At 49.1% G+C, this 26,396-nt stretch overlaps 2 protein-coding genes across 2 annotated transcripts; one reads left to right on the top strand and one right to left on the bottom strand.

Annotated features, from left to right (window-relative positions):
- Nucleotides 1-490: 490 nt before the first annotated feature.
- On the top strand, nt 491-24,541 carry Mmp28 (matrix metallopeptidase 28). The gene is made up of 8 exons (XM_051180769.1): nt 491-621; nt 12,504-12,583; nt 12,712-12,899; nt 16,557-16,781; nt 19,464-19,709; nt 20,159-20,308; nt 20,522-20,689; nt 21,518-24,541. Exons 1-8 carry the CDS (start codon nt 511-513, stop codon nt 21,910-21,912), a joined length of 1,563 nt encoding a protein of 520 aa, XP_051036726.1. The 5' UTR covers nt 491-510; the 3' UTR covers nt 21,913-24,541.
- Nucleotides 23,515-26,396, bottom strand: CUNH17orf50 (chromosome unknown C17orf50 homolog). The gene is made up of 3 exons (XM_051180895.1): nt 26,278-26,396; nt 23,841-24,144; nt 23,515-23,761 (listed from the first exon to the last, which is right to left on the bottom strand). Exons 1-3 carry the CDS (start codon nt 26,288-26,290, stop codon nt 23,515-23,517), a joined length of 564 nt encoding a protein of 187 aa, XP_051036852.1. The 5' UTR covers nt 26,291-26,396.

Genomic DNA, 26,396 nt, shown 5'->3' with positions numbered 1-26,396 from the left:
ACTGGGGCGTGTCTCAGAGCATTTCCAAAGGAGCCCATCTCAAACTCAAGCCCCCAGCTCCCTGACCCCAGACCTGGCTTCTCCTCCCTCAAAGAGCCTCGCCTGGCACCCGACTGAAACCACAAGCCTCGCCTAGGCCAGGACCGGTCTGTTCCAAAGTCCTAGGTAACCAAAGGACTAGGAGACCTATCCGCCCCGGCCCTTCCTGGAGAGACTAGGACCAAGGATGAGAGTGGCAGCCAGGCTGCCCCGCGGGCGGAAGAGGCTCCAGCGAGCTGCTAGGCTGTTGGGTGGGGCGGCTCCAGGCACTCCCTCCCCTCTCCGCCCCCTCGGTCCTCAGGGCAGCCGACCAGCCAGCAGGCATCGCCTGTGCGGGACGACCTCGGGCGGCGGTGGAGCAGAGCTCTAGAGAGCCCCGGGAACTGGCAGGTCGGCTCGTGAACCACGACGAGCTGGCATTCACCGGAGTCGGGTGCAGCTGATCACCAGTGCCCCACAGCGCGTGAGGTGATGGTGGCTGGCTTGAGCCTCCTGCTGCGCGCCCTGCCTCTGCTGCTGTGGGGCTGCCAGGATGCACAGCCTGCCCGGCTAAGACACCCGGAGCTGCGCCAGGAGGCGGAGGTACGGTGCGTGCCTGGCGGAGAGGGGGACGCCAGCCGCGGTCCCCTCCTAACGACCAGCTGAGTGCCCTTGCTTTGATAGCTTTTCCACAAAGAGACGGGACAGGATTTTCCCCTGTGCCAGAGCTGTGTGAGACCACACAGGCTTAGGGTCCCACAGTGACTAACGGTCAAGAGTCAGTGACCAGACTGGACAGGCAGGCAGGCTAGAGCCTAGAGAGAACCGCACCTTAGCCTCAGCTTCGGAGAGACTATGACACCCATGGAATGTCCTGCCCCTTGGGTGTTTTACAGAGGGTACTGCTGACTGGCCAGAGCAACTGCGGCCTCCTGGCTACGCTGCCCTGCCTAGCAAAAGCAAGCCTTTTAAGCTGCTCAAAACTAGTTTAACTTCGTATTAAGGTACTTTCAATAGTGCTTTAGGACCAAAAGTGAAAAAAGACAGAATTCTCATTTCACTTTTCTCAACCTTTGTGAGGTGGGATGGGGATCCGTATAAGGGGTCTATGTTCTACTTTCGATTGTACTAACACTAATCACACACACACACACACACACACACACACACACACACACACACACACACAAGCATCTCTGTTCTGTTTCACCTCCACTATTGTGAGAAGAGGTGGAAATAAGCTTTCACATTTGAGTCCAGGTTCTGTGCCGGGACTTGCGCCCCTGCCCTGCTTCCTTCCATTCTCTAGCCCCCATCGGGGCTTGGGGATATCTGGAAATGACCTTGTCTTAACAGGCAACCCGTTCTCCAACCCAGTCAGCCCTTCTCTTTGCACTCCGATTTCGCATATAAAGATTTGCTTGTCTCTCTGAATTTACTCTTACAGCATCAAGTGCAGCCATGAGGTCCCAGGAGAAGGCTTCTGCACTTCTGCCTGCTAAGCCATATCTTGCTAAGAGTCCCACCCCACCTCCCTCTAGGCAATCCCTGGCAGAGGAACAGAGTATCTCTGCCGCCTATGCTTGTGGCCCCAGATGGAGAGAATTTCATCTTGGGGTATGCTTGGGAAACTTAATATCCAACAGACTGAGTCCCTTTCAATCTGTTTAACATAAATTGGGGGGGGGTATTTTAAACCCTGGGCATTAAAAATGTTTTAAAAGCATAAATGCTCAGGAAATGTGTAGTGGGTGTACATCTCTGTGTGTCTATACAAGAGCACATGTGAGTATATACAATTGTGTGTGAGAGTCTATCTGTGTTTCTGTGCATGGTTCCAATGGCTATTGCTTACATGGGCTTCCAGACCTGCATGTACACCAGGGCAAGTGGCTTAATCAGTAGGCACTCATAATGCCCGGATCACAAGATTGTTGTATGGTTTCACCAAAACTATGTATCTAAAATGCTCAGCCTAGTACCCAGTACATAGGAAGCAGTCCGTACAAAGAAGTTGTTCTAATGTTGATGTTAGAATTAGAATTATCTGTATCATTATCTTGGAGCACTGAGCTTCAGATTTAGAGCTCCTGGCCAGGAGTCTAGCTCTCCAACAATAGCACAGAACAAAGCATATAAAGCAGTTATTTCCAGCATTGGCCAATAGACAGCAGAGGACTGCAGCTCCTAACGGTGTTAAGGTAACTATGGCTATGACAAATTATGTCTCATAAAATCAAGCAGCAAGGCACATACCCATAATCCCAGCACTTGGGAGGTCTAAGCAAGAGGATCAGAAGTTCAGGTCATCTTTGGCAACATAGTGAATTTGAGATCAGCCTGGGATACACACCACCTTGTATCAAAAAGTCAAAAACAAATAAGCAAGCAAGCAAAAAAAAACAAAACAAAACAAAAACAACCCCCACCCCAAAAACCTACCCTCCAAGATTTGGTGAGATAAAAACAACACTTTATTAAGTTCACAGAGACTATGGATCAAAAATTTCAGGTAAGGCACATCAGGGTGACTTCTCCCCACTCCACAATGTTTGGGAGACTTCTCTCACAAAGCTGGCAGTGGCCCCTGGCTTTCCACCAGAGCACTGAGTCACTGAGGGAGATGCAGTCATCACAGAATGGGAGCTCTGAGGGTGAGCCCACCCCACCTCCCCAGTTCTCTGCTTGGACACAGTTGCATGACTGCATTGCAGGGAAGTGGACCAAAAGTAGAGCACAGAAGCCTGCTGAACTGAAGTGGCAAAATGCAGAGTTTAAGGCCGTTGAAGCAGCTTGAATGATTGGGGCACTGAACCACTGATGAGGGAACTAGGCTTAAGAGTATGCCATAGTCTGTACGTGGATTTACTGTAGACTTTGTCCTGAGGACTCCCCTGGCATGTGCAAGTTGAGATAATAATGGCTTTCTAGAGGACAACCGCTATATGACAAAATTCTGGAAACTGAGCAGGTCTGGAAGATGTGAGAGGTCTAGTCCAGACAAAAGAAATAGTGGGCAAAAACTGAATACCCCAGTGTCCACGAGAGGCTACAGTGATGCCATGTTTTAGTGTTAAAGATGGTCTAATGAGAACATAGAAGGTGTTGTCCCTTTCTGGAATTTCTATAAAAGACAATTGACTAAAGAAAAATAGCCCTATATGTTGGGCTATGTAACACATTCAAGATGTTTGACAATTGCACAAGAAATGAGGGAAATGAAAGTATGCTGTCCTGGGTTAATAGATTTGTGAATTGGAAGTATCTGGTGTGAAGTAGAAAATGGAATGTGTAAGTGGGAAGTGCTACATTGGTGTAATAGTAACTATAAGTAGACTAAAATAGGTTAAAGATGTACTGACATAGGCTAAGGAAGTCATACGTACACCCTCTCACACACACATCTACAGAATAAAGCCAAGCCTTGCAAAAATCTGCCTCTACATATTTGCATCTTCTGGATGCAATGGAATGATATAAAATGTGATGGGGTTTTCTTCTTTTGAAGGGGGGGGTGTTGGGAGCTTTTTAAACATTTGCTTTGCTTTATAAGACAAAGTCTCACTTGTAGCTCCAGACTGCCTTCAGATTCACTATGTAGTTCCTTTCTGCCACGCTTCAGATTTATGGTAACCTTTCTGCCTTTGTCTCCCCCAAGGCTGGGATTATAGGCATAAGCCAGTATCCACTGCCTAAAATGTGGTATTTTGTGGAAAGTTGGAGAGTTTGCTCCCAATAAGGAGCAGAACAAAGTCAGTTGTGCATACATTTAATCCCAGCACTCAAGGCAGGCAGGCAGATTTCTGAATTTAAGGCTAGCCTGGTTTACAGAGCAAGTTCTAGGACAACCAGAGCTACACAGATAAACCTGCTTCAGAAAACAAAACAAACAAACAAACAAACAAAAAACAAAGATCAAAATAAATATACTTTAAAAACAAACAAACAAAAAGCAATGGCCTTCTGGTGGCACACACCTTTATTCCCAGCATGAGGGAGGTATAGGCATGTGTATCTCTGTGAGTTCGAGGCTACATAGAGAGTCCTAGGACAGCCAAGGCTACAAGAGACCCTAAAAAATAAAATAGATTTCAAAAATTAAATAAATAAGTAAAAATAAAAACAGCTGGGCATTCAAAGTGGCAGTAAAGTGCTGGTATAGCATTTGTGGGGTCCTGGGTTTGATTATATATCAGAATTTGATTCTATATCAGAATGTTGAGACGGCTCAATAGGCCAATGCACTTGCTGAGCAAGCCTGGCAGCCCGAGTACTTCAGCTCAATCTCTAAAGCCCTCAGTGAAAGGAAACAAATTTAGAAAGTTGTTCTCTGACCTCTGCACATACATGCCAATGGCATCGTGCACACAAGCACACACACTCACAAATAATAAATTAAAAAGACAAAGAAATGATTAAATATGTAGAAGGCTTGAGCAAGAGTGTCAACTGTGTTGACCCAACTGATACTGTTAGAAAAACAAAACAAAACAAAACAAAAAAACACCCCCTGAAAACGCCAGAATACGAATTCTTTTCAAGTGAATGTGAATTCTTCACCAAGATGGCCCATACACTGGGACACAAAGTAAGTCCAAGTAGATTTCCAAGCAGGAGTATTGCAGGTTATGCTTCCTGACTAAAGCAGAACTAAATTGGGAACCAGCGACAAGATATTCAACAAATCTCCAAATATTTAAAAAATTAGACAACATGCTTCTGAATTACCCACAAGTCAATGGAATCTCAAGAAAAATTGGAAAACACAAAGCGCAACAAAATTTAGGGAAACTCCTAAAGCAATATTCATTTAGTAAAATATAAAGCTTTAAATGCCTACAGAGTACAAGAAAACATTCTTTGGGGGTGGGGCGTGTTGAAACTGGATCTTTCAATGGAGCCCTGGCTATCCTGGACCTCGTCTATAGACCTGGCTGGCCATGAACTCACATAAATCTTCTGTCTATGCCTCCTGGGTGCTAGGATTAAAGGCATACATTTCCGTGTCCAGTCTAAGAAGAAGGGTTTTAGATCAGTGATCTAGACTTATAGTCTAGAGAAGGTAGGAAAAGAACAGGAGGGTAGGAGGGAAGAAATGATAAAATAGCTGGGCGGTGGTGGTGCACGCCTTTAATCCCAGCACTCAAGAGGCAGAGACAGGTGGATCTCTGTGAGTCTGAGGCCAACCTGGTCTACAGAGTGAGTTCCAAAGCTATACAGAGAAACCCTGTCTCAAAGAAAGATGAAAAAAAGATGAAATAGCTATTAATTCTTTCACTTCTCTGGGCTGCAGGAGATAAATATTTGAAAGACTTCTAAGATTCTCTCTAGCTAAAATGTTGTTTGACTTTGGTGTTCGTCTGTGCCTGTGTGGTGGCTATGCATCTGTGTGTGTGTGTGTGTGTGTGTGTGTGTGTGTGTGTGTATACAAACATCTGCCTGTATGTTCATATCTGTGTCTATAGCTTTGTTTAGTTTGGAGTTTTTGTTTTGTTTTGTTTTTTGTTGTTATTGTTGTTGTTGTTGAGACAGTCTTGCTTTGTAGCCAAACTGGCCTCAAGGTTATGATCCTCCTGCATTAGCATTCCCAGTGCTGGGATTATAGGTCATGTCCATCTGTATGTGTCTGTATTCTCAAATTGTCACATTTGTTCCTGTATCCAGTATGACTGGGTCTATGTTTCCTTTGTGTGCAGAGTGATAGCATTGAGGGCTTTCCAGGGTGGGTTTTGCCTGGAAAGAGATTTACAGCTTCCAAAGTGTTATGAACAAGTTCATTGTTGTCCATTTAGGAAAATCAGAGCCATTCAACAATACTCCTAAGTAGGAAGAACCCCCCCCCAGCACTGAGTTCCAAGATGGGGTTAATGAATGACATCACCACCCTAGCCCCCATTCCCAGCCAGGTTCTGTCCCATGTTGGGCAACAAACTGTCCCAAGGGATCTATCTATCTACCCTTAGCTCTGTTTGGGTCTTTTTACAACAACCAGACTACTCAGTGGTTCCAGAACCTGCCTTCCACTCAGTGGCCTACCTATATCTGCACAGCCACCCCCAATGTGCAGTATAAGAAGCTGGACTGTCTATTTCCCCAGAGACTCTCTTCGGCTTCTGTGGAGTATCCACACTGAGATGTAGTGTCTCTTTCTCATTCTCCAGGGCCATTCCTCTGCCTTTTTGTGAGTCAGAAACAAGAAGCCTGGGCATGGAAGCCATTCCCAGGAACTCAGTATAGTGACTCATGTGTAGAGGGTGAATAGAAATGTAAGGAGAGGTCCGAAGGGTCATAGAGGACCACAGGTTGGTGGAAAAGCATCTATCAACCCAGTCTGAGAACAAAGAAATCTAGTAAAAGCTGTGTAATGGAAGCAAAACACCAATGAGGAGAATCTGTTGAGTTTCTTCTTTAAACTCAGTCATGGCCAGGGCATTGTCTATCACCCTAAACTTAGCTCCAGAAGCCTAGTAAGGACCATGTCCACACAAAAAGTAATTCTGCATTAGAAAGAGTGTATTCCCAACCCTTTGGGGAATTAGGCAAGAGGCTCTATAGTTCAAGGCCCACCTAGCTACAGAGTGAGACTTTGTTCTAAAGAAAGGAATGGAATAAGATGGAAACTTGATGGAGATGAGCCAGCCAATGGTTTCCATCTTGCCTAAGGACAAAAAGAAGAAAGGAAGGGAGGGAGGGAGGGAGGGAGGGAGGGAGGGAAAGAAAGAAAGAGAGGAAGAAAGAAAGAATAAAGGAAGGAAAGGAAGGAAGGAAGGAAGGAAGGAAGGAAGGAAGGAAGGAAGGAAGGAAGGAAACTTCAGGTGTTATCTATGCTACCCCGCTACAGATCCTTGTGAATGGCAGGACTGGGGCAAGGAGAAAAGGAGACAGACATGTGGGAAAAGCCTAGGTCCAATCTACAGAAGGGCTGGGCTGAATCCACCACAAGGCCTTGCCTAGTCTCCTGGATCCAGGGAAGTAGAACATTCTGGAAGCAGATGGGGGCATTTTTGAAGGCCTGTTGTTGGCTGGGAACCTATGGCTTGTTAGCTGTCTGTTAGGGTGTGAAGAGAAGGGCCATCTTGGGCTCCATCTGATAACCAAGAAGTCCACTGAGCAAGCCCTGCCCCCACCTCCTGCAGAGGAAAACTTCAGCTTTATCCCTGGTGTAGCTGACAGCCACTGCTCCTAGGTCCAGGTTGGGAGAGCAGCTTACCCACCCCCATCCATGACACCCCTGCATGAAAGCTGCAGCATCACTAATGCAGATGTCAATAAAGTACCTGGACCAGTTGCCAGGGGGGTCTGGATTCCACCACTGGTTCTGCCCTGGCTGGGACACTTCAGCAGGACACTGTGCTCGCCTGGCACTGACTGCCTTTTAACATGAGAGTAAGTTCAACTGCTCTGGCTGTTCTCCTGCAAGGTAGTTGTAAGGTTCAAAACAGACATGTGTCTAGAAAGCTCCACATATTTGAAGGACTGCTTGTACTCCTGGTCACCGAGAAACCTCTTTATATAGAGAGCAGGTCAAGGCAGGATGCCAGCTGCTGTCCTTTACATCTTAGCTTTGTTAATAACTAGAAGTATAGTTGAGAAATAAGTGGAATCCACAGTGTGCCTATGTGGAGACAGAAACCATGACAGGAGAAATATGACATGGAGCGCAGTATAGTGGCACATGTCTGTGGTTCAAGTACTCAGGAGACAGAGGCAGGAAGATTGCTGCAAGTTTCATGGCAACCAGCATCTTGAAAAAAAAGATGGAAGAAACGAGGAAAGGAAGGAAGGAAGGAAATGACAAGAAAAAGGAAAGGGAGAAAAATAGATGGCCTATAGTGTGGACAAAACAGCATGTTTTCTGCATGAGTTTGTCAATTTGCTATTTCTAAATGATGTATTACTGTTATTATTGGTGGTGACTCAGTTCTTCACTATGCACTTGTGGAGTCAGTTCTCTCCTTCTACCATGTAGGTCCTGGGAATCAAACCCGGGCTGTCCAGTTTGGTGGCAAGTGTCTTTACCTGCTGAGCCACCTTGCCAACCTCTTTGCCTTATTTTTGCTTCTGAAATTGATGCAGAGAGTATTTAAGAGTCCCCTGGCAAAGGTCCCTTCTGGCCAAAAAACCCTGTGACTGCAGAAGTTAAAATAACATTCTTAGCAGGATGGTTCCCCTGAAGCTTTCCTGGGGCATCTTTCTGAATTTGGGGATGAGGTCAGGCAGTGAATGGCCTTCCACCTGATGTCTGGTAGTTCTGTCAGAGTGTACACACTGGTCATTTATCTACAATGATCAAGAGGCTGGGGTCCTAGGGTTTAATCCAGTTCCTCGTTTTATAGAAGAAGAATCCAAGGCCCAGAGAACAACAGGCCTGAGGACACAGCAGCAGCAGAAGGAGGGGGAATTCACCCGATTCACCGTCCTTCACGCAGTTCTTCACTCTGCCCAGTTACCCTGCTCAGAAATGGCCAGAATTTCCCTTCCTTCCCGCACAAAACAGACTGAGCCAAATACACACCCTCTCGTGACAAGTAGGGACCTATGCTGGATGAGATCCTATAGAGCAGTGGTCCCACCCAGCTTGCTTATCCTGTGAGCATGCTCGTTTTACTCAGGCCCCACAGCCACTCCCAGGGACTTTCAGAGATGACTTCCCAGGAAAGTGGCCCCAGCCTTACACAGGATGGGCCAGGCATGTTGGCACTGGTTTTTAGGGCAAAGCAGGGTGAATCACCCAAAGGGCAAGGTCCTCAGCTTCCTCTCCCTTTAGACGTAGCCTTGGGCTCCTCGGGACAGAGAACAGGCAGGTAGAGGCCAGGGAAGAGAGGCAGCCTTTTGCTTGAACTTCAAGGTAGGGAGGAGTTGCCTGGCACCACCTTCAGAAAAGCAGGAAAGGTATGACCCTGAATAGAGCTCAGAGTCCCTAAGACATGCAAGCCAAGCCTTGGAAAATGGAAGCCAGTAGGAGAAATGCCTCCCGAAAAGGGGCAAGTGGTGGGAGAGGATGAGGTCTGGTGCTGTGCCACTAGCCTGGAAGATTCCTCTGATCCCCACTGTCAAGCAGTTACCTACCCTCCCCCCCACCCCCACCCCCACCCCACTCCTGCTCTTTTTTCCACATGCAAGGCAGACCATTTCTCTCACCTTGGCAGAGAGACTAGGGCAAGAAAAACAGCAAAGGGTTAAGGACAGTTCCAGAGGCAGGAATCTAACCTTGTTACCTCCTCATCCCTCTACTGCCCAGAACTTCAGAGTGCTAACAGCAGCAAGAGGGAACTTCCTGTATGTCATTTTAAATGTCTAAACATGTATTATTATGCATAAGAGTCAAAGTCCATAACTCTAGATGGTCTGCATTGTAATATTTGAGTGCTGTTATGGAAATATAAAATGTCAAATTCTTAAAGTGCCTTTCTCTCATTCTCTGGTGCTGGTGTCCTGGGCGGGGCGTTCTTTCTGCTCCCTGGGAATTCAGATCTGCTAAAGCCACTGCAGAGGCCAGCACTTCCCCTCTGATGACCCCTGAACCCATCTCTGCCTCAGCTTGTTGCCAGAGTACCAGGCAATGCAGCCCAGCCAGGAAACAGGGGCCCCGCCACACAACTTCCCCTCCTCCCTCTTGTCCCAGAACCTCAGGCAACTCCCTGATAAAGTCTGGGCCGCTTTGTGAGGAGAGAAGCAAGGGAGTGCCAGCCTGGCTGACCTGTGACCTGGTCTCTTGAAAGTCATTGGTCCAGTTAAAGGGCTTCCTTCTAAAGTCCTCTTTCCAGCCTCACCAAGGGAAAGGGAAGTGGCCAGGGAGAGAACCTGAACCTGGCTTATGGGAGGCAAATGCCAGGTAGCAGCCCCTGACCAAAGAGGAACAGGCAGGCCGCATGCCAAAAGACTGTGGTTAATTTTCCCTGTGGTTAATTTTCCATGCTAACCAATGAAGGCAGTACTTGCTGGGCATTTACAGTGTGCCTGGCACTGAGCCAGATGTGCATTGCTCCATTTATTGTTTATGTTTGACACATTGTCTTACAGTGTAGCTCTAGGTGGCCTTGAACTCACCATCCCATGCTGGCCTTGAGCCGAACACTCTCCAGGCCTCAGCCTCCTGAGTGCTGGGTCCACAGGCATGCACTGCCACACTCTGAATGAATTTGTCTGTAGTCCTGAGGATCCTGTGAGGCTCCTCTTATTTTCACATGGTGAGGGGAGGCTGAGGCTCAAAGATGTCCTACATCCTGTCACCTAGCAGGGTCAGGGTTAGACACATTCTCTACCTCAAGACCTGCAAGGAGTACTTGACTTTCTTGATTGAGACACTAGGGCTCCTTTAATCCCATAAGTGTCTGAACAAAGGGAAAGAAGAAAACAAGAGTGCCCAGATGCTACTAAACCAGCAGAGAAACATCAAGGCTGGTCTGGGAAGTGGTCTACCATCCAGAACGAGTCGTCTGTTTATTAAAGTCTTACAACTGAGGTTACCAAAGATGGATGCAAATGTTTTGTTTGATTGTTTTGTTTGTTTGTTATGTTTTTTCGAGGCAGGGATTCTCTGTGTAGTCCTGGTTGCCTTGAAATTCACTCTGTAGACCAGGCTGGCATTGAACTCACAGAGATCCACCTGCCTCTGTCTCCTGAGTGCTGGGATTAAAGGTGTGCACTACTCCCTGGCTTGTTCAGATTTTTTTTAAATGCTTATTTCTTTTATGTATATGGATGTGGCTATTCACCACACACATGCAGAAGCCCACAGAGGTCAGAAAAGGGTACAAGGTCCTCTGGAGTTACAGGTGGTATGGACCACCATATAGGCACTGGGAACAGAACCTGAGTCCACTGAAAGAACAATGAGTTCTCTTAACTGCTGAACCTTCTCTCCAGCTCCTGTTTTGATTTTTTTGGGGGACAGGGTCTTGTACAATCCATGTTGACCTCAAACTTGTTATGTAGCTGAGGCTGGCTGTGAACTTCTGATCGTTCCTTTGTTTCCTAAGTGCTTGGATCATAAGGGTGCACTGACATGGAAAATGTAAAATAAACATAAGTGAAATCTATTAAGGAAGCTTGCCAGTCCTTCGAGAGTCTGGTCTCTTCCAGCTCTGCATTTGACTTGAGGCAGCAGCAATGACTGGGATTACTTTGAGTTTAGTAAGAACAGCAAAGAAAGGTGAGGACAAGAGAACAAGGCAATCAGAAAATTTCTGTATAGATAAGCCAACAAAGAAGACATTGGGGCTGGTTGTGGTTGGCACACCCCTTTAATCCTAATATCCAAGAGGCAGAGACAGCCAGGTCAGTGTAAGTTCAAGGCCAACCTGGTCTACATAGTAAGTTCTGGGTGAGCCAGAGCTGGGTGGTGAGACTTTTCCTCAAAACAAACAAAAATTTAAGACCCTCTATCTTGGAGTCAAGTGGCTGAAGGGTTGGGATGATGCTGGGTTGGTAGGATGCTTGCCTCGTATGAGCAACAACCTGTATTCAATCCTCAGCACCACACAGACCAACCATGGTGGTCCATGTCCATAATCCCTGCACTCAGGAGGTAAAGGCAGGAAGATGAGGTAATTTATCTTCACTCAAGGTCATTCTTGTTGGCATGGGAAGTTCAAGGCCAGCCTGAGGTAAATGAGTCCCAAGAAGGAAAAAAAATGAGAGAGGAAAGAGGGACTTTTTAAAATTTAATATTCAAGGTGTAGTTTATGGGGCTTTAATCAATGCTCTGGGCAAGCAGGAAGCCAAGTGTACCAGCTCCCCAAAGGGTAGTTCTCTCAACTGGCTCCAAGAACTTGGTCATTGGGAGACTGTCTTCTGTGTACATAAGGGCATGAAGGCAATAAAAGGCTAGGGGAACATTATCTAATTGTGTTCATTCCCCCAGAGGCAAGAGAAGATTTCTAATTCAAAATGTACATCTCTAGAGAGTCATATTTTTATATCAGGTAAAAAGTTGGCGGTAAGTACATATGGTATCAAAGGGGCTCTGCCTTTGGGAGAGGAGAATTAAAAAGAAGCTAAAATCAGAGGAATACTTTTATTCAAGACGAGCCAGCAGTTAGTTTACCAGGTCCTAGAGCTCTTAGATGTCCCAAAGCAAATGTAATGTATGCATATTGTGTATGCATGCATAGCACATATCCTCACTGCTCGTGTGGGGGTCCCTCCTGTGCGACAGGCATCTTTTAAGTGTTTTTGTGACTAGCCCTCATAAAACAGTAAGCTCTTAATAATAACTTCTCTGAAGCTGAGGAATATGTAGCTTAAGTCAAGCAACTGAAGGGCAAGGGAGGAGGCCCAGTTTGTAGGATGATAAAGCCTCAGAAACAGCATTTTGGATAGTGTCAGAAGATTGCAAGAAAACTGGATGCTCAGATATATTGAGGAGCTTGCCTGCAACCCCCCAGCTAGTCATGGTGGCCTTTTGACTTTAATTCCAGAACTTTCTCTGCTGTAGCTTACAAACATTCTTAGGATAATGCATGATCCTCTCTCCCCCCCAGGCGTTCCTGGAGAAGTACGGCTACTTCAGTGAGCAGGGCTCCAAAGCCCCAGCCTCCACTCAGTTCAGCAATGCTGTCAGGTATGATGGAGGGGTGTGAAGGGGTGCAAGAAACAAAGCTCCAACTTTGCCCCACCCCTCCACCCCCCACCCCCCACCCCCACCCCCCGCATCCCTCTGTATTCCTTTCTCTCAATTTTTCCGGGCAGAGAGTTTCAGTGGGTATCCCAGCTGCCCATCAGTGGTGTGCTGGACCAGGCCACACTGCGTCAGATGACACTTCCGCGGTGTGGGGTTGCAGATACTGACAGTCATGCAGCTTGGGCAGAGAGGATCAGCGCCCTGTTTGCTGGACACCGGGCCAAAATGAGACGTAAGAAACGCTTTGCAAAGCCAGGTAAGTGCAAGGAATCCCGTTAGGCTGGGATTCCCCAGGGCCCAGAAGGACCCATGGCCAAAAAAGGAGGTTGAGCTGAGTGGAGTGTCTGGGAGAAACCTCTCTTGCCTCGGGCAGAGAATGGATGGATCTTTTGACTCAAGGACCATAATCATGAATACAGATATTTAACTTTAAATTCTATCTGCATTGATGAATTTTCATTGTACATGTATTCTCCACATTAAACCCCATCACTTAATTCTCTAATCGGTTTTCTACGAAGAGCAGTTGTCAATAGTTTTTGTTTATATTTTATTGAAGTTATTTCCATAAGAATCGATTCTTTTCATAACACTTATTCAACCAAGATGTGATCTATTGAACAGTTTTATCTTGCTCATAGCACCTTTTTAAAAAAGCTTTATTTAAATGGAATTCACATACCATGCAATTTACCATTGAAAGTATCCAATTTAGAGGGGTTTAGTATATTTGTAGAATTGTGCAACCATTATCACGAGCTAATTCCTCCTCCCAGAACATTTTCATTACCCTCTGAAGAACCCCATGCCCATTATCAGTTAGTTCCCCCATTGTGCCCTGCTGCCAGCCCTGGCAGCCACGGATCTGCTTCGTGTCTCAGGGGATCTGCCCGCATTGAACATTTTATCACCGTCCATAGTATATGCTACACAGTTTCTCCTGTCGGGATTTTCCCTCATCTTCTCTTTCCCTCTCCTCTTCTCCCTTCCTGCTCCTTTCTTTCCAGTACTGGGACTGGAACCCAGGGCCACAACTGATGCCACTGACCTACATTGAAATTTTTCTCCTCTCCCTCCTCTTCATCTCCCTCTTCCTTCTCTTTCTTCCTCTTCTTCCTTCTGCTCTTCTCCTCTCCCCTCCCCAATATTCCAGGGTCATCGCTAACCTTCTTTGGTTTATACGATTGGATCTTTCTGTTAATTTTCCACACAAATAATAAGTTTTGCTGTGTGGAATTTCGGTATCATGACTGCTTTGACTGAGTCAGTTTTTCTTTGATCAATCTTTGCAGCCTTTGAGGTTGCTCACAAGATGGTGTTTGTCAAGAATAATTACTTCGCTGTGTACGCACTGGATTGTGGCCACTTTAAATTGTGCTGCTTTTACCAACCTCACTCACTTGAATGCACAGAATTTGTTTTCATTTTTTAGTTAATGTACAAGGAGTTTGTGGGCAGCTGCAGGGTGTCTGTTCCCAAGCATGTGCCAGTCCATTTCTGCTGCATTTAATTGTCCATCCACCCTGGCTGCCCTGTTCTGAAAGACTGTATTCATCCACAGTCAGCTCTGGGGTCCTGGCACTGGGGTCAAGATGCTGGTATCAGCATGCTGTACATCCCATTGTGTTTCTGGGCAGCAGAGAGGAAGAGTGAAGTAGGGAAGGAGAGACACATGTTCACATAGGCCAGAACAGAGAGGACACTACCCTGGAGCTCAAGGCACTGGGTTCAAGTGTCAACCATCATGACCGAGTCATGCCACTTGGTTCTGATCCCTCATCCTCCCTCATGTAGGAGTCAGACCTTCTTAGGTTGTAAAGGAGAGCCATCCAGGTCTACTGAGTGCAAGGGGCCTTGGGAGGATGTGGTGGGAAATGAGCAGGCGCAGAAACACCTCAACCCAAACTCTGGGGATGCTTCTTCTCCAGCCCCAAGGTGGAATCTAACCAAGGGCATTTGTAGCTGGCCATTTGAGTATTTGATTGCCAGAATGCCTAGTTAAATTTAAACTTCAGATAAATAATAAATAATTGCACTTGTATTCTTCAAATTTGACCAGGCATCCTGGATTCATACCTGCTGCATCTGGCAACCTTAGGCCAATTACCTGCTCCCCTCTGTGTTTACAGGGCTGATTGCTAAACCCTTTGTTCCTTCACAGAGTTGTTGGGTTGAGGAGCAGGGTATGCATCTGAGTTGAAAAAGGAAACCAAAGCAAATGTGCATGTCTAAGCCTCCCCACCTCACCCCACTTCACAGAGGATTTTATTTTCCCTTGAGACCTATCACCTTCACTGGCTACTAAAATGACTACCACCCTCCTCCTTTCCTGATGGAGGGTGTGGGGGATGACAGGCTGCAGAAGGAACCACCCCATAACCCATAGAGGGTTAAAGATTTGGTGATGGTGGTCGGGAAGAGTCTGAGATTCAGTCACTCACAACAGCATGTAGGAGAACACAGTGTGTGGTGCCCTGTGCCCTGGGAAGACTTACAGCAAGCAGCAGAGTGTTCTTGGTAAAGAATGAACCGTCCTGGGCAGACACCTCTGAACCCCTAGCCTTGCCTCTACCTTGTTTGTCTCCCTCCCTCCCTCAAAATAGTTTCCTCTTCAACTCCCTAAGGACTGGTCACTGGCCCTTGCCTCCACCTTCCCTGTCTGTCTCCCTTCTCCAAAATAATTCCCTCTTCACTCCTCAAGGACTGGCCACTGGCTGAGAGGCAGTGGTTGGGTGGTTGCCCGGCCAAATTAGCCCAAGGAGATGCATTGCCTTGAATGGAGTGGGGCACACCCCACCCCCACTTCCATGGGTGGAGAGGGCCAGAATGAGCCTCCCTCCCATCTGGGGAATCTCAGCCCTCCAGCTAAGCTTTGACCCTAATGTTTAGGCAGATTTACAGGCCTGGCATCTCTGCAGGGAGGACTGCTTCTCCGTGTGGACTGTAGAAGGAGCACACTGGGCCAGGGGTCAGGCCACAGCTCTGCTCCTCTCACACTCTGCAGCTGTGGGCAGGCGCCTTCCCCTGGGCCACAGTCAATCTGGGTCTGGGGAATCTTGCCTGCAAGCTATGAGGCTTCCGTTTGGGATTTTAGTCTCTGAGTAACAGGGCTCAGAGGCCATCCCTGACAAACTCAGAGTCAGACTTTCTGGCTACTCTGTCCGCTGCTCAGCAAACTACAGATGGGTCCAATGTAAAGAGTCACCCAGGGCTATGGTAGAGGCCAGAGTCTCAGCCCTCAGGGAGGAACAGAGGTTGGGGTAAAGGGAAAGAAGCTTAAGTAAGAAATGGAAAACTTTTCCTGGGCCTGTGACAAAACACACCCTTTGTTCTCATTTGTCTTCAACTCAGAGGTCTCCAGAGTCCCTAAGGAAGTGGGGACGAGGTCAACGGAGCAGGGAAAGACCTCACATGTATGGTTTTTATGGTTGTTGGCCAATCACAGGCCCTGGGTTCTGGCAAATGTAGAGTGCAGTCTCTGGGAGGGAGCGCCTGGGGCAGGTACAGCTGTGACCTTAGTGGCCCCACTGACTGTCCATCTGGCCACATTGAGGATGGGACAGCAAGTAGCTTTCTCAGGCCCAGCCTAGGCTGTGGGAAAGAATACGACTCGAGACCAGGGGTTCAGACTGAGCCTCTTTTCTGAGCAGAAGCTTCATCTCTATTGTCAGATGGTGCCTCTCAGGCCATTAGATTGGAGGCTCTCCAGGAGAAGGGTAGTCTGCCCAGGGTGAGAGCTCCCTTCAGCAGGGACATATCTTGCCTCCCATCAAATGGGAGGCTGCTCAAAGCAGGGGCTCAGTGTTCCCTATCAGATCAAGGGCTCCTTGGGGCTGGGCCAGCCCATTCTATTGGACCTGTGGGGACTAGACTCAGCAGCCCATATGACTCATACCGACTTTCTGGGTGACAGGTAACAAATGGTACAAGCAGCATCTCTCCTACCGCCTGGTGAACTGGCCTGAGCACCTGCCTGAGCCAGCTGTCCGAGGGGCCGTAAGAGCTGCCTTCCAGTTGTGGAGCAACGTGTCAGCGCTGGAGTTCTGGGAGGCTCCAGCCACAGGCCCTGCTGACATCCGCCTCACCTTCTTCCAAGGGGACCACAATGATGGGCTGGCCAATGCCTTCGATGGCCCAGGTGCTGCCACAAAGCCTCTTTCCACACAACAGGAGGGGCGCCTGGCTAGAAGAGGCAGCCTGGAAGGGTGGGGGTGTGTGTGCTGGAGTTACTATTCCCCTTATAACCATGGCCAAGCCAGGTCCTCCTCCAAAGGATCCCCCATCTCTTCATTTGTATAAGGGAGCAAAAGGCTCTGCCCAAAATGTGCCAAATGGTTGAAAGGACAACCAGAGAAGGTTTGGTGTGGAAAGCACCTTGGTAACGCTAGAGTGTGCTGGATTCTTAGAGAACATTCTGAGATTGTCTACTCTGCTTCTAGACAGGCCTGTGCTTCTGTTGTTCTCCAGAGTAGACCCTCAAAAGATATCCAGAGGCCACCATCAACCCTTCCCTCCCCTGCTCCCCAGACAGCCAGTGCAAGAGGCCTTTACCCTGCATTCACAGAAGTGCTTCATAGATCCCAACCACACTGCTCCCATTTGTCCCCAGCCTGCAGGCTTCCATTGTGCTCAGCCCTGGCCTTCAGAATCTGAATATGGGCAGAGTGCATTGCACTGGAGATGGCCTAAGCACACTGGGAAACACAAATTCCTCCCGCATTTGCTGGGTTCTGCCCCCCCTCCCCCCTTTGTCAGCCCCTGCTGACCTGAGCTCCTAGAAGGCAATGCTGAAGGGCTCCCGATGAGCCTTCCAGGCTAACAGTATCACAGAGCTGTTTGCTAGCCTCTATCAGAGTCACCTGCCTTAGTGCAGGTGTGTATGAGGGGAAGGACCTAGGAGCTACATATCTAATCATTTCTGTGGGGACGGATATACATCTGTGAGAATCACTAAGGAACGTTAACTCCGGCTCACTCCTATGATAGCAGGGAGAGAGGCCCACAGAGGACAGGAGACAGGAACACAAGGATATATATGTTTATAAAAAGCCATCTATACTAGCCAGGTGTGGTGGCACACACCTGTAACCCCAGCACTCTGGTGGCCGTGAAACTGGAGGGATAGCTCAGTGCTGTACAAGTGTGAGGTCCTGAATTCAGATACTCAGCACTGGGGTGTGGAGACAGGAAAATCCTGGGGGCCCACTGGCCAGCCAATCTAGCCAGGATAGAAAGCTTTAGGTATAGTGAGAGGCCCTGTCTCATACATACATACATACGTGTGTGTGTGTGTGTGTGTGTGTGTGTGTGTGTGTGTGTATGGAAGAGGCTAGAGAGATGGCTCAATGGTTAAGAGTGCTGGCTGCTCTTCCAAAGAACCTGAGTTTGGTTCTCATCATCTCATGGTGACTCACTTTGTGACTCCAGTTCCAGAGGATCTGACGCCCTCTTCTGGTTTCTGAGGGTAACAGGCACACATGTGTTACACAGGCATACATGCAGGTAAAATACTCATACACATAATAAAATAATAATTTAGCTGAGTGTGGTGATGCACACACACCTTTAATTCCAGCACTTGGGAGGCAAAGGCAGCCAGAGGCCAGCCTAGTTTACGTGATGAATTCCAGGACAGGCAGGGCTACATAGAGATGCTTGCCCAAAAGATAAATTAAGTTTTAAAGGTAAAGAAGTGTCTGAGGAAAGACATCCCAACATCAACCATCAACCTCTGGCCTGCACCAGTGAACATACCTGCAACACACACAGACACAGACACAGACACACACACACCAGGCCAGCATAATAAGACCCTGTCCAAAAGAAGTGGGGGGGGGGGGGTGAAATGGCTCAGTGGGTAAAGGTGCCGCCCTCCCTCTCCAGCCGGCATGCAGACTGTTTGATCCCTGGGGCCCATGGGGCAGAATGTAAGAATTGAGTTCCTCAAGTTGTCTTCTACATGACACACACATTTAAAAAAAAAAAAAAAAAAAAAAACATGGTCTCATTATGTAACCTCGGGCTGGCCTTGAATTCGCTTTGTAGACCAGTCTAGCCTGGAACTTGAAGAGATCATCTGCCTTTGCCTCCTGAGCACTAGAGAGATTAGAGGCATGCATCACTATGCCCAGTCATAAAAAAAAAAAAAAGACAAAAAAAATACACCTTTGTACCTTTGTTTTTTTTTTGTTTTGTTTTTTGTTTTTTTAACTTGCTCTGTAGATTAGGCTGGCCTGGAACTCACAGATCCACCTGTCAATGCTTCCCAAGTGCTGGGATTAAAGGCATGGGCCACCACTGCCAGCTCATAAACCACTTTTAAAAATATGCATACACATAGAAGCACAGTGTGTTCAGTTCACTGACTCCTGAACATAACACACCAAGCACAGGTCAGGAAACGGCACAGAGCCTTACCATCCCTCTTCTAGGGGTAACCAATATTAATAGTGCCTAGCCTAGGCACTGCTTTAAGAATCAAGTGTGACACACGCTTGTTCCTGTGAGGAAGAAGCTCTTCATCACCATGCCCATTTTCAGATCAGGAAGGTTAACACAGAGAGATTAAGCTATCTGTTCAAGACCACATAGCTAGTAAATGGTAAATCTAGTATTGGAGCCCAGGCAGTTTGGCCCCTAGGTGAGTCTACAGTGTGCTTCTGGTAAAGTCCACTGCTCACCTGACAGCACTCTTGCACCTATCATACTAGAAGGGGGTAGTAGATGACAGCCACACACCCCACGTGGGAGCACGGTGCCTGAGCGAAGGAGCCCCTGATCCAGGCTCGCCCCAACTTCATACCCCGTGTCACGTTTGCAGGGGGCGCTCTGGCGCACGCCTTCCTGCCCCGGAGGGGCGAAGCGCATTTCGACGGAGATGAGCGCTGGTCCCTTAGCCGTCGCCGTGGGCGCAACCTGTTCGTAGTGCTGGCGCATGAGATCGGCCACACGCTCGGCCTCGCGCACTCGCCAGCACCGCGCGCTCTCATGGCGCCCTACTATAAGAAGTTGGGCCGCGACGCCCTGCTCAGCTGGGACGACGTGCTAGCCATACAGAGCCTGTATGGTGAGCCCCCAGACCGCTACTGGCTCTATCTACCCTTGTCCCTTAGGGTTTTCAGTCCTTGGACTCTGGCTTCTCAAATAGGATTCCCTCTCAGTCGCTTCGATCTTTCTCTGTTCTAAAGCCCAGGCGCCCTTGAAATCTGAATATACGCAGGCTCTGCTTTTCCTCGTTTCTTCGTCAGTTCCAAACAACTCATGAATGCAAACCTCTGCCCTTAGCTCAGAATCCTTGTTTGCTCTCCCAATCTCATGTTATCTCTTTCCTGGGCTGTTGGGTGGAAGAAGAGATTGCTGGGTTAGTGCGCTCTTGGTGAAAACCAACAGCCAGGCTGCACTTGCCCCTCCTCTCTCCTTCCTTGGGTCTCAGATCATGGGCAGAGCAGAGGGAAGGGTCTTGAGCCCTCCCTATACGCCCACCCATGTCTGCTATCTCTCTTCTTGAATCTTAAGGGAAGCCTCTGGGACGCTCAGTGGCCACCCAACTTCCCGGAAAGCTATTCACTGACTTTGAGGCCTGGGACCCTCACAACTCCCGGAGGATACGCCCAGAAACCAGAGGTCCTAAATACTGCCACTCTTCCTTTGATGCCATCACTGTAGGTAAGATGGCACCAGCCATGCCTGGTGTCTTCCCCCCCCCACCCCCCTTCTCCACATCTCTAAAGCTCCCAGAACTGAATTACAAAGTGTGGGTAATGGAGGTATCTTGACTATGGAGATCAGGAACCACGTGCTTTCCGGGGGCGGCGTCAAGCTCAGGCCCAGCGCTAAAGTCAGCAGGAGGCCAATGGCCTTTCTCTTGTCTCTGGACAGATGGACAATGGCAACTGTATGTCTTCAAAGGGAGCCACTTCTGGGAAGTCACAGCTGATGGCAATGTTTCAGGTCCCTTTCCACTACAGAAAAGGTGGCCTGGGCTGCCCTCCAACATCGAGGCTGCTGCAGTATCACTGGAAGATGGAGACTTCTACTTCTTTAAAGGTATCAGCCCTGAGTCAGCTGAGATTGGGGTGGAGGGAGTTTGTCCCCAACAATGAGTCCCTGGTGGGACTCCGTGTTGAGCCAGTGGCCCAGGAAAGATTCCTTTCTGGGATGGAATTGGAAGTAGGAAATGTCCAGGTGTCCCATGTAGAGACGTGTAGCCGGAGGACTGCCCTCCAGCCTGCAGGTCAGCAGGAAATCTGGAGGTGTCTGCCCTGGCATCCTGGCAGTGTGAGGTTGGCGTGCCACTGAGCTTCTGGAATTTGCACTTCTTGGATAGGGACAGTAATTCTCAGGTGTGGTGGGGAAGCTGTACAAATGGCAATGATTGAAGGTGGCAAATGATTGGACATGTGGTAATACTGTATTGAACAGCGCTCCTTCAACCAGTGCTGAGAACCTCATGTCGTAGGCGCAGGGAGAGGGATGGACTGGAGACAGATGTCTACAAAACAAACACCTTTGCCCTCGGAGAATTATTAGTAGTTGGGGAGTGATGGAAAATTCAGACCTTCTCAATCTTCCATTTCACTCCGAGACAGGGAATCCTGCCTCCACCCCCTACCCTCTCCACCTTCTTCCCCAACACCCTCCCACCCCCTCCTCAGCCTCGGACAGATGGGTTCATTCAGCGTACTCTCTGCTGACACCTGCTGGGAATCAAGGCCATATCAGGTTCCCCTCTGCGGGGTACTTCTAGTTCTTAGCCCCACTTCGACTCCGAGGTTAACTGTCTCGGACTCTAAGAAGGAATAGTAACCAAGGGGACAGAGATGAGGTGGAAGGAGCGCCTCCAGCTCACCCTGGCCCTTTCAATGCCCCCCCCAGGGAGTCGGTGTTGGAGGTTCCAGGGCGCGAAGTCTGTGTGGGGGCCCTCACAGCTGTGCCGGGGTGGAGGTCTGCCCAGACACCCGGACGCAGCTCTCTTCTTCCCGCCTCTGCGCCGCCTTGTCCTCTTCAAGGGCGCCCGGTATTACGTGCTGGCTCGAGGGGCGAAGCAAGTGGAGCCCTACTATCCCCGCAGCCTGAGGGACTGGGCCGGGGTCCCTGAGGAGGTCAGCGGTACCCTGCCGAGGCCGGATGGCTCCGTCGTCTTCTTCAGAGATGACCACTACTGGCACCTGGATCAAGCCAAACTGCGGGTGACCAGCTCCGGCCGCTGGGCCACAGAGCTGTCCTGGATGGGCTGTTGGAATGCCAACTCAGGAGGTGCCCTGTTCTGAAGGTTCCCCATGCGGAGTGAACAGTGGTTGCCCCCGCCTGAGGGGCGGAGCCTGTCTAGAAAGCCCTTGAACCTCGCAGGAACTTCCCTGCAGCACTGGCTCCAGCAGGAAATCTGCATTTATTTCCATGGTCAAAGGAGAAACAAAAGTAGGGCTGCCATTGCCTTTCCACTCACGGACTTCTTTCCTTCCCATTCCTGAGGGCATTCTGTTCTGATGAAGGTGCAGTCCCGTACCCATAGTGCTGAGTCCCAGAGAAGATGCAAATCTCAACTGGGGGTGAGGACTACTCTGCAGGACCCTCCCTTTCTGTGCCTTTCAGGCCCAGCTCTTGGGAAATGATACCATCACAGACTTCACCCTGCCTCCCACCCCCAGCAAGTTTGGGTGAGGTGAAGGCTCCTCCCCACTCTGCGGCCCTTTGTTGGATCAAGAGGCTAAGCAGATGGGAATGTGGTCCTCCTGGGCCTGACGTTTTGTCTGGGGTGATGAAGCACCCCCAGCTGGCTACCCCAGAGGTGAATCAGCCTTGCTTGGGCAGACTCTTCCTCCCTTCTCAGTAGAAGCAGTAGAAGCAGATAGGTACAGGCTGCTTGGGACCATGCTTTTATATCCAACTAAGGGGCAGCGGCAGTGTACGGTTGTCACGGAGAGAAGGAACAGACCATCTTCACCCAGTTTGCCTTCCAGATGGATATCTTGTGCAGCAGGAGGGTGGCAGAGGGTCCTTCGGGGTCTGCCCATCTCAGACACTGGGAATGCAGCCCCCACAGTGCTCTGCAGATTGGGTGAGGCCTGTTTGCCCTCAATGGCCCCATTCTCCAGGCCACACACAAAGCAGCATTCCGAAGTTCATGCTGTCTAGCCAAGAATAGCTGGGATTCCTGGAGAAGGAACCAGCTCCCCAGCTTTTCCCCTTTTGTTTGAGCCAGTCTCTGTATTAATTTTAGCATCTGGATCTGCATCCCTCCCGGCCTCCTCCTCCACCTACCAGTGCCTCTGCACACACACAGTGACCACCACGAGCCAGCTCTCAGAGACGGGAGAATGATTTAGCATGGGTAGCCTGCAGTTACCCAGAGGCATTGCTGGCCCTGTGCCCTCCTTTCTTCTCTGTGCAGTGGACAGAATGGCCTTTGACTGCAAGTGCTTTGTACTTCCCTGTCCTGAGGAGACCAGGGAGGAACCTCCCTGCTAGCCCCACCCCCTGCTTTCTGGGTTGTACCCAGGAGAGAGAAAGGAGGATTTCATCTTTATCACTCCACTCCACCTCAGGCGACTCTGATTAGAGACTTTATTGAGGGATTTGAGGAAGGGGGGGCAATCTCTTAGAGGGCTGGGGAAACTCCGAAGCTATTTTTTTTTCCTCCAGGCGATGCCTCTGTTCACCTAGCCAGACAGACTTGAAAAAGATGCAGGTGAGGCTGTATTGGAAACGTGGATCAGGAGGGCTGTAGGTGCTGGGTAACTGCCTGAGGAGTAGTGGATAGGTTCTGCTGTAGTTCGGAGAGACAACGGGTGGAACCGTGAACCGACGTGGGCCTTCTCTCTGGAAGGAGGTGCTAAGGACGGCGGCTTGAAAGGACAGTTCTGTGGAACGCACTAGAGGTAGAAGAGTTTGGAGCTCTGCGGGCGCAGAGGCTGGGAGAGAATGAGCTCACAACTCCCAGCGGCCTCCGCATTACCCGGGTCAGGATGCTCCAGAATACAGTGCTCTACGTAGGCCGGGTGGCTATGCAAACTCTTGCATTTCTTGCAGAAAAGGATCTCGCAGCGCGCACAACCTCCTCGACGCGGTGGTCGCCGCCGCGTCTCCAACACACACGGTTCTTCCGGGGCACCACGTTTCCTACGGGCCGAGGATGTCAGTGCTTGGTGGCCCTGCGGCCCTCCTCCCTAAAACTCGACCCAGGGTGCTTGCATCTCACCTGTCCGCGGGTCCCGCTAGGCCACCCAGCAGCGCGAACGGGCTTAGCCAGCCCCAGAAGCTGCTGTCCGAGCGTCGCAGCAGTGCCACCTGCTGGCTGCTGGACTCCTGGCGCAGAGGGCAGTAGGACACCGAGCGGGCCTCGCGATCCTCTGCACCGCAGGCGTCCTCCTCGACCTCCACCGCACTCTCCGGGTCCGGCCTCTCCACCTCCGACGATGACGACGACGACGACTCGTCCTCCAGCTCCTCCTCCCTGGCCTCGGGCTCCTCCACCTCCTTCCTCCACAGAGGGATCTTCACGCCTACAGGCAGGGAAGAGGTTAGCGTAGCCCGCTGTCCTGGCTGCTTGCTGCAGGAGCCTAAATCCAGCATGCTTGGGGGAGTTGCTGCCCGCCAGCTGCTGCCCGCGAAAGGGCTTCGGAATCCCAGATTCCCGCACTGCTGCGGAGTTGCCGCCCTCCTGAACTTCTTTGCTAAGAATTCCAAACAAGTCACCTCGCTTCCATCAAGCTCCATTTTTTCGTCTATGAAGTGGGGAAAGTAGCACCTACCTCAAGAGTGGTTGTGAGGCTGACTCTAGATAGTGTCTGAGCAAAACAGCTTCCTGCTTGCCGTTGTGCAAGCAATCAACGAACATATATTGCCAACACGGAAGGAGGAGGGTTACCCAACGTTAATAAACATCAATTGTTATTTTAATTATCATTATTTATTATTATTGTTGTTGTTATTATTATTATTGAGACTCACTATATAGCTCTGATGGGGAAACTCACTATATACACCAGGCCAGCCTGGAACTCACAGGTATCTGCCTGCCTCTGCCTCCTAAGCATGTTTGTTTCTAATTTTGACTTTCCCTGGTGATAGAAAGCCCAATGTCACTGGAGGCCGCATGGAAGGGTGTGGCTAACTAAACCAGAAACTGGTCTCAGGCTTGACCAATTGCAAGTGCCTCTCTAGCTGACTGTTCAGCTCGCAGACATCATAACTGCAAATAGTAGATCAGGGCCTAAAGCAGGTTCCATGGCTGAAACTAAGCAGGTCTTCCCTGGGAGGGTATCCATCCCATTAGCAGCTAGTCACATGGCACATAGGCAGCCCCAAGACAGCTCGATTTAAAGTGCAAAGAAGGGGCTGCAGTTGGGGTTTGCCCTGGAAAGATCAAGGACAATTCCTATAGATCACTGCCCATCTGTTTCTCGTGTTAGGAATAGAATAGACTGATAGTAATGGGCAAGAAGGTGTGTGTGTGTGTGTGTGTGTGTGTGTGTGTGTGTGTGTGTGTGTTGGTTATGAAAGGCCAGGTCTAACACAGACAGGAGATTCTGGGAAGGGGTGGGGGTGGGGCTAGGGAATGGGGTTGGAAAGGGAAGTTAGGGCTTGGAGCTGTTTGTCACTATTAGGAAGTCATTAGTGTTCTGATGGAGAGACATGCTCAGAGCTGTACTGTAGAATGTTCCCTCCAACAGGATCAGGGGACTTTAGCACTAGATAGGCAGCAGCAAGGGGATTGCTAGAATCCAGGCCAGCAGCCTGTTCTATATAATGGGTCCCAGGACAGCCTGGGCTACAATCTGAGTCATTGCCTCCACTCCCTGCACTCCAATTTTTTTTTTTTTTTGTTTTTTTTTTTAAATATTTTTATTTGTTTTGAGACAAGGTTTCACTATGTAGCTCAGACTTTTTTGAAACTCATTATGTAGACCAGGCTGACATCAAACTCACAGAGCTCTACTTCCTGAATGCTGGGATCAAAAGCATCTGCCACCTGGAATCCTTCCACTCTGAAACAGGCCCTTACTGGAAGGTGAAAAGGGCCAAGGGAAAAACACCCTGCCTCTGACTAGACCCCAGACCTGGGCCAAGGAAAAAACTCACTGACATTGACTTGACCCCAGGACCAAAGGGCTTGAAATCTCACCAATCCTGGAGCTTGCCCCCAAGTAAGCTGCAGAATTCCACCCACCCCTGAGCACTTTCTCCTAGCTGAGCAGAACTGGAACACTTCACCAGACCTGAACAGAACTGTAACAATTTCCACATGGGAGCCCTCCCCTGCTAGAGCAGAGTTGCTACACTTGCATTGGAAAACTTTTCCCTGGAGCAGAACTGTAAGCTGCTAGGTGTATAGTGGCTTCGTGGTATTCCTCCACCAGGGTACCTTTCCATCGGAGCTGCAATGTTTACACTTAACCCAGGGCACAGAAGACAGAGAGAGGTCTGAACAGAAACAAGTGAAGACAAAAGAATTAATAATGGAATTAATAATGGATGACAAGACTATTTAGGAAAGAGAAAATAGGCTTGTAGCAATATGGATGAGTAACTAAGAAAAGGTTCAATTTTTCTAATGTCACCATGGCGGTGAGATGATTGGTCCAAGATGGATCAAATGGTCCTATCTTGATTCACATCCTTTCAAGCCCACTCACCATGCTTATCCATTCTTCCTAATGTTGTACTGTCTGTTCCCTCTGGTCAGGGACTGTGATGTAAGGGATGCCCTGTGCATATAGAACTCCATATGGTTTCCAGGACCTCTGTTGGATCA

The sequence above is a fragment of the Phodopus roborovskii genome, unplaced genomic scaffold (genome assembly GCF_943737965.1).
Source record: "Phodopus roborovskii unplaced genomic scaffold, PHOROB, whole genome shotgun sequence".
In the NCBI taxonomy this organism is placed as follows: Eukaryota; Metazoa; Chordata; class Mammalia; order Rodentia; family Cricetidae; genus Phodopus; species Phodopus roborovskii.
Note: the sequence above shows the minus strand (reverse complement) of the source record. Positions and strands in the feature narration are given on the sequence as shown.

Coding starts and splice junctions, on each gene's coding strand:
- Mmp28 (XM_051180769.1), top strand. CDS start 511: ATGGTGGCTGGCTTGAGCCTCCTGCTGCGCGCCCTGCCTCTGCTGCTG. Junction 12,584..12,711: donor CAGTTCAGCAATGCTGTCAG/GTATGATGGAGG, acceptor TTTTCCGGGCAG/AGAGTTTCAGTGGGTATCCC. Junction 16,782..19,463: donor CAATGCCTTCGATGGCCCAG/GTGCTGCCACAA, acceptor TCACGTTTGCAG/GGGGCGCTCTGGCGCACGCC.
- CUNH17orf50 (XM_051180895.1), bottom strand. Junction 23,762..23,840: donor CTAGCGGGACCCGCGGACAG/GTGAGATGCAAG, acceptor CTCGGCCCGTAG/GAAACGTGGTGCCCCGGAAG.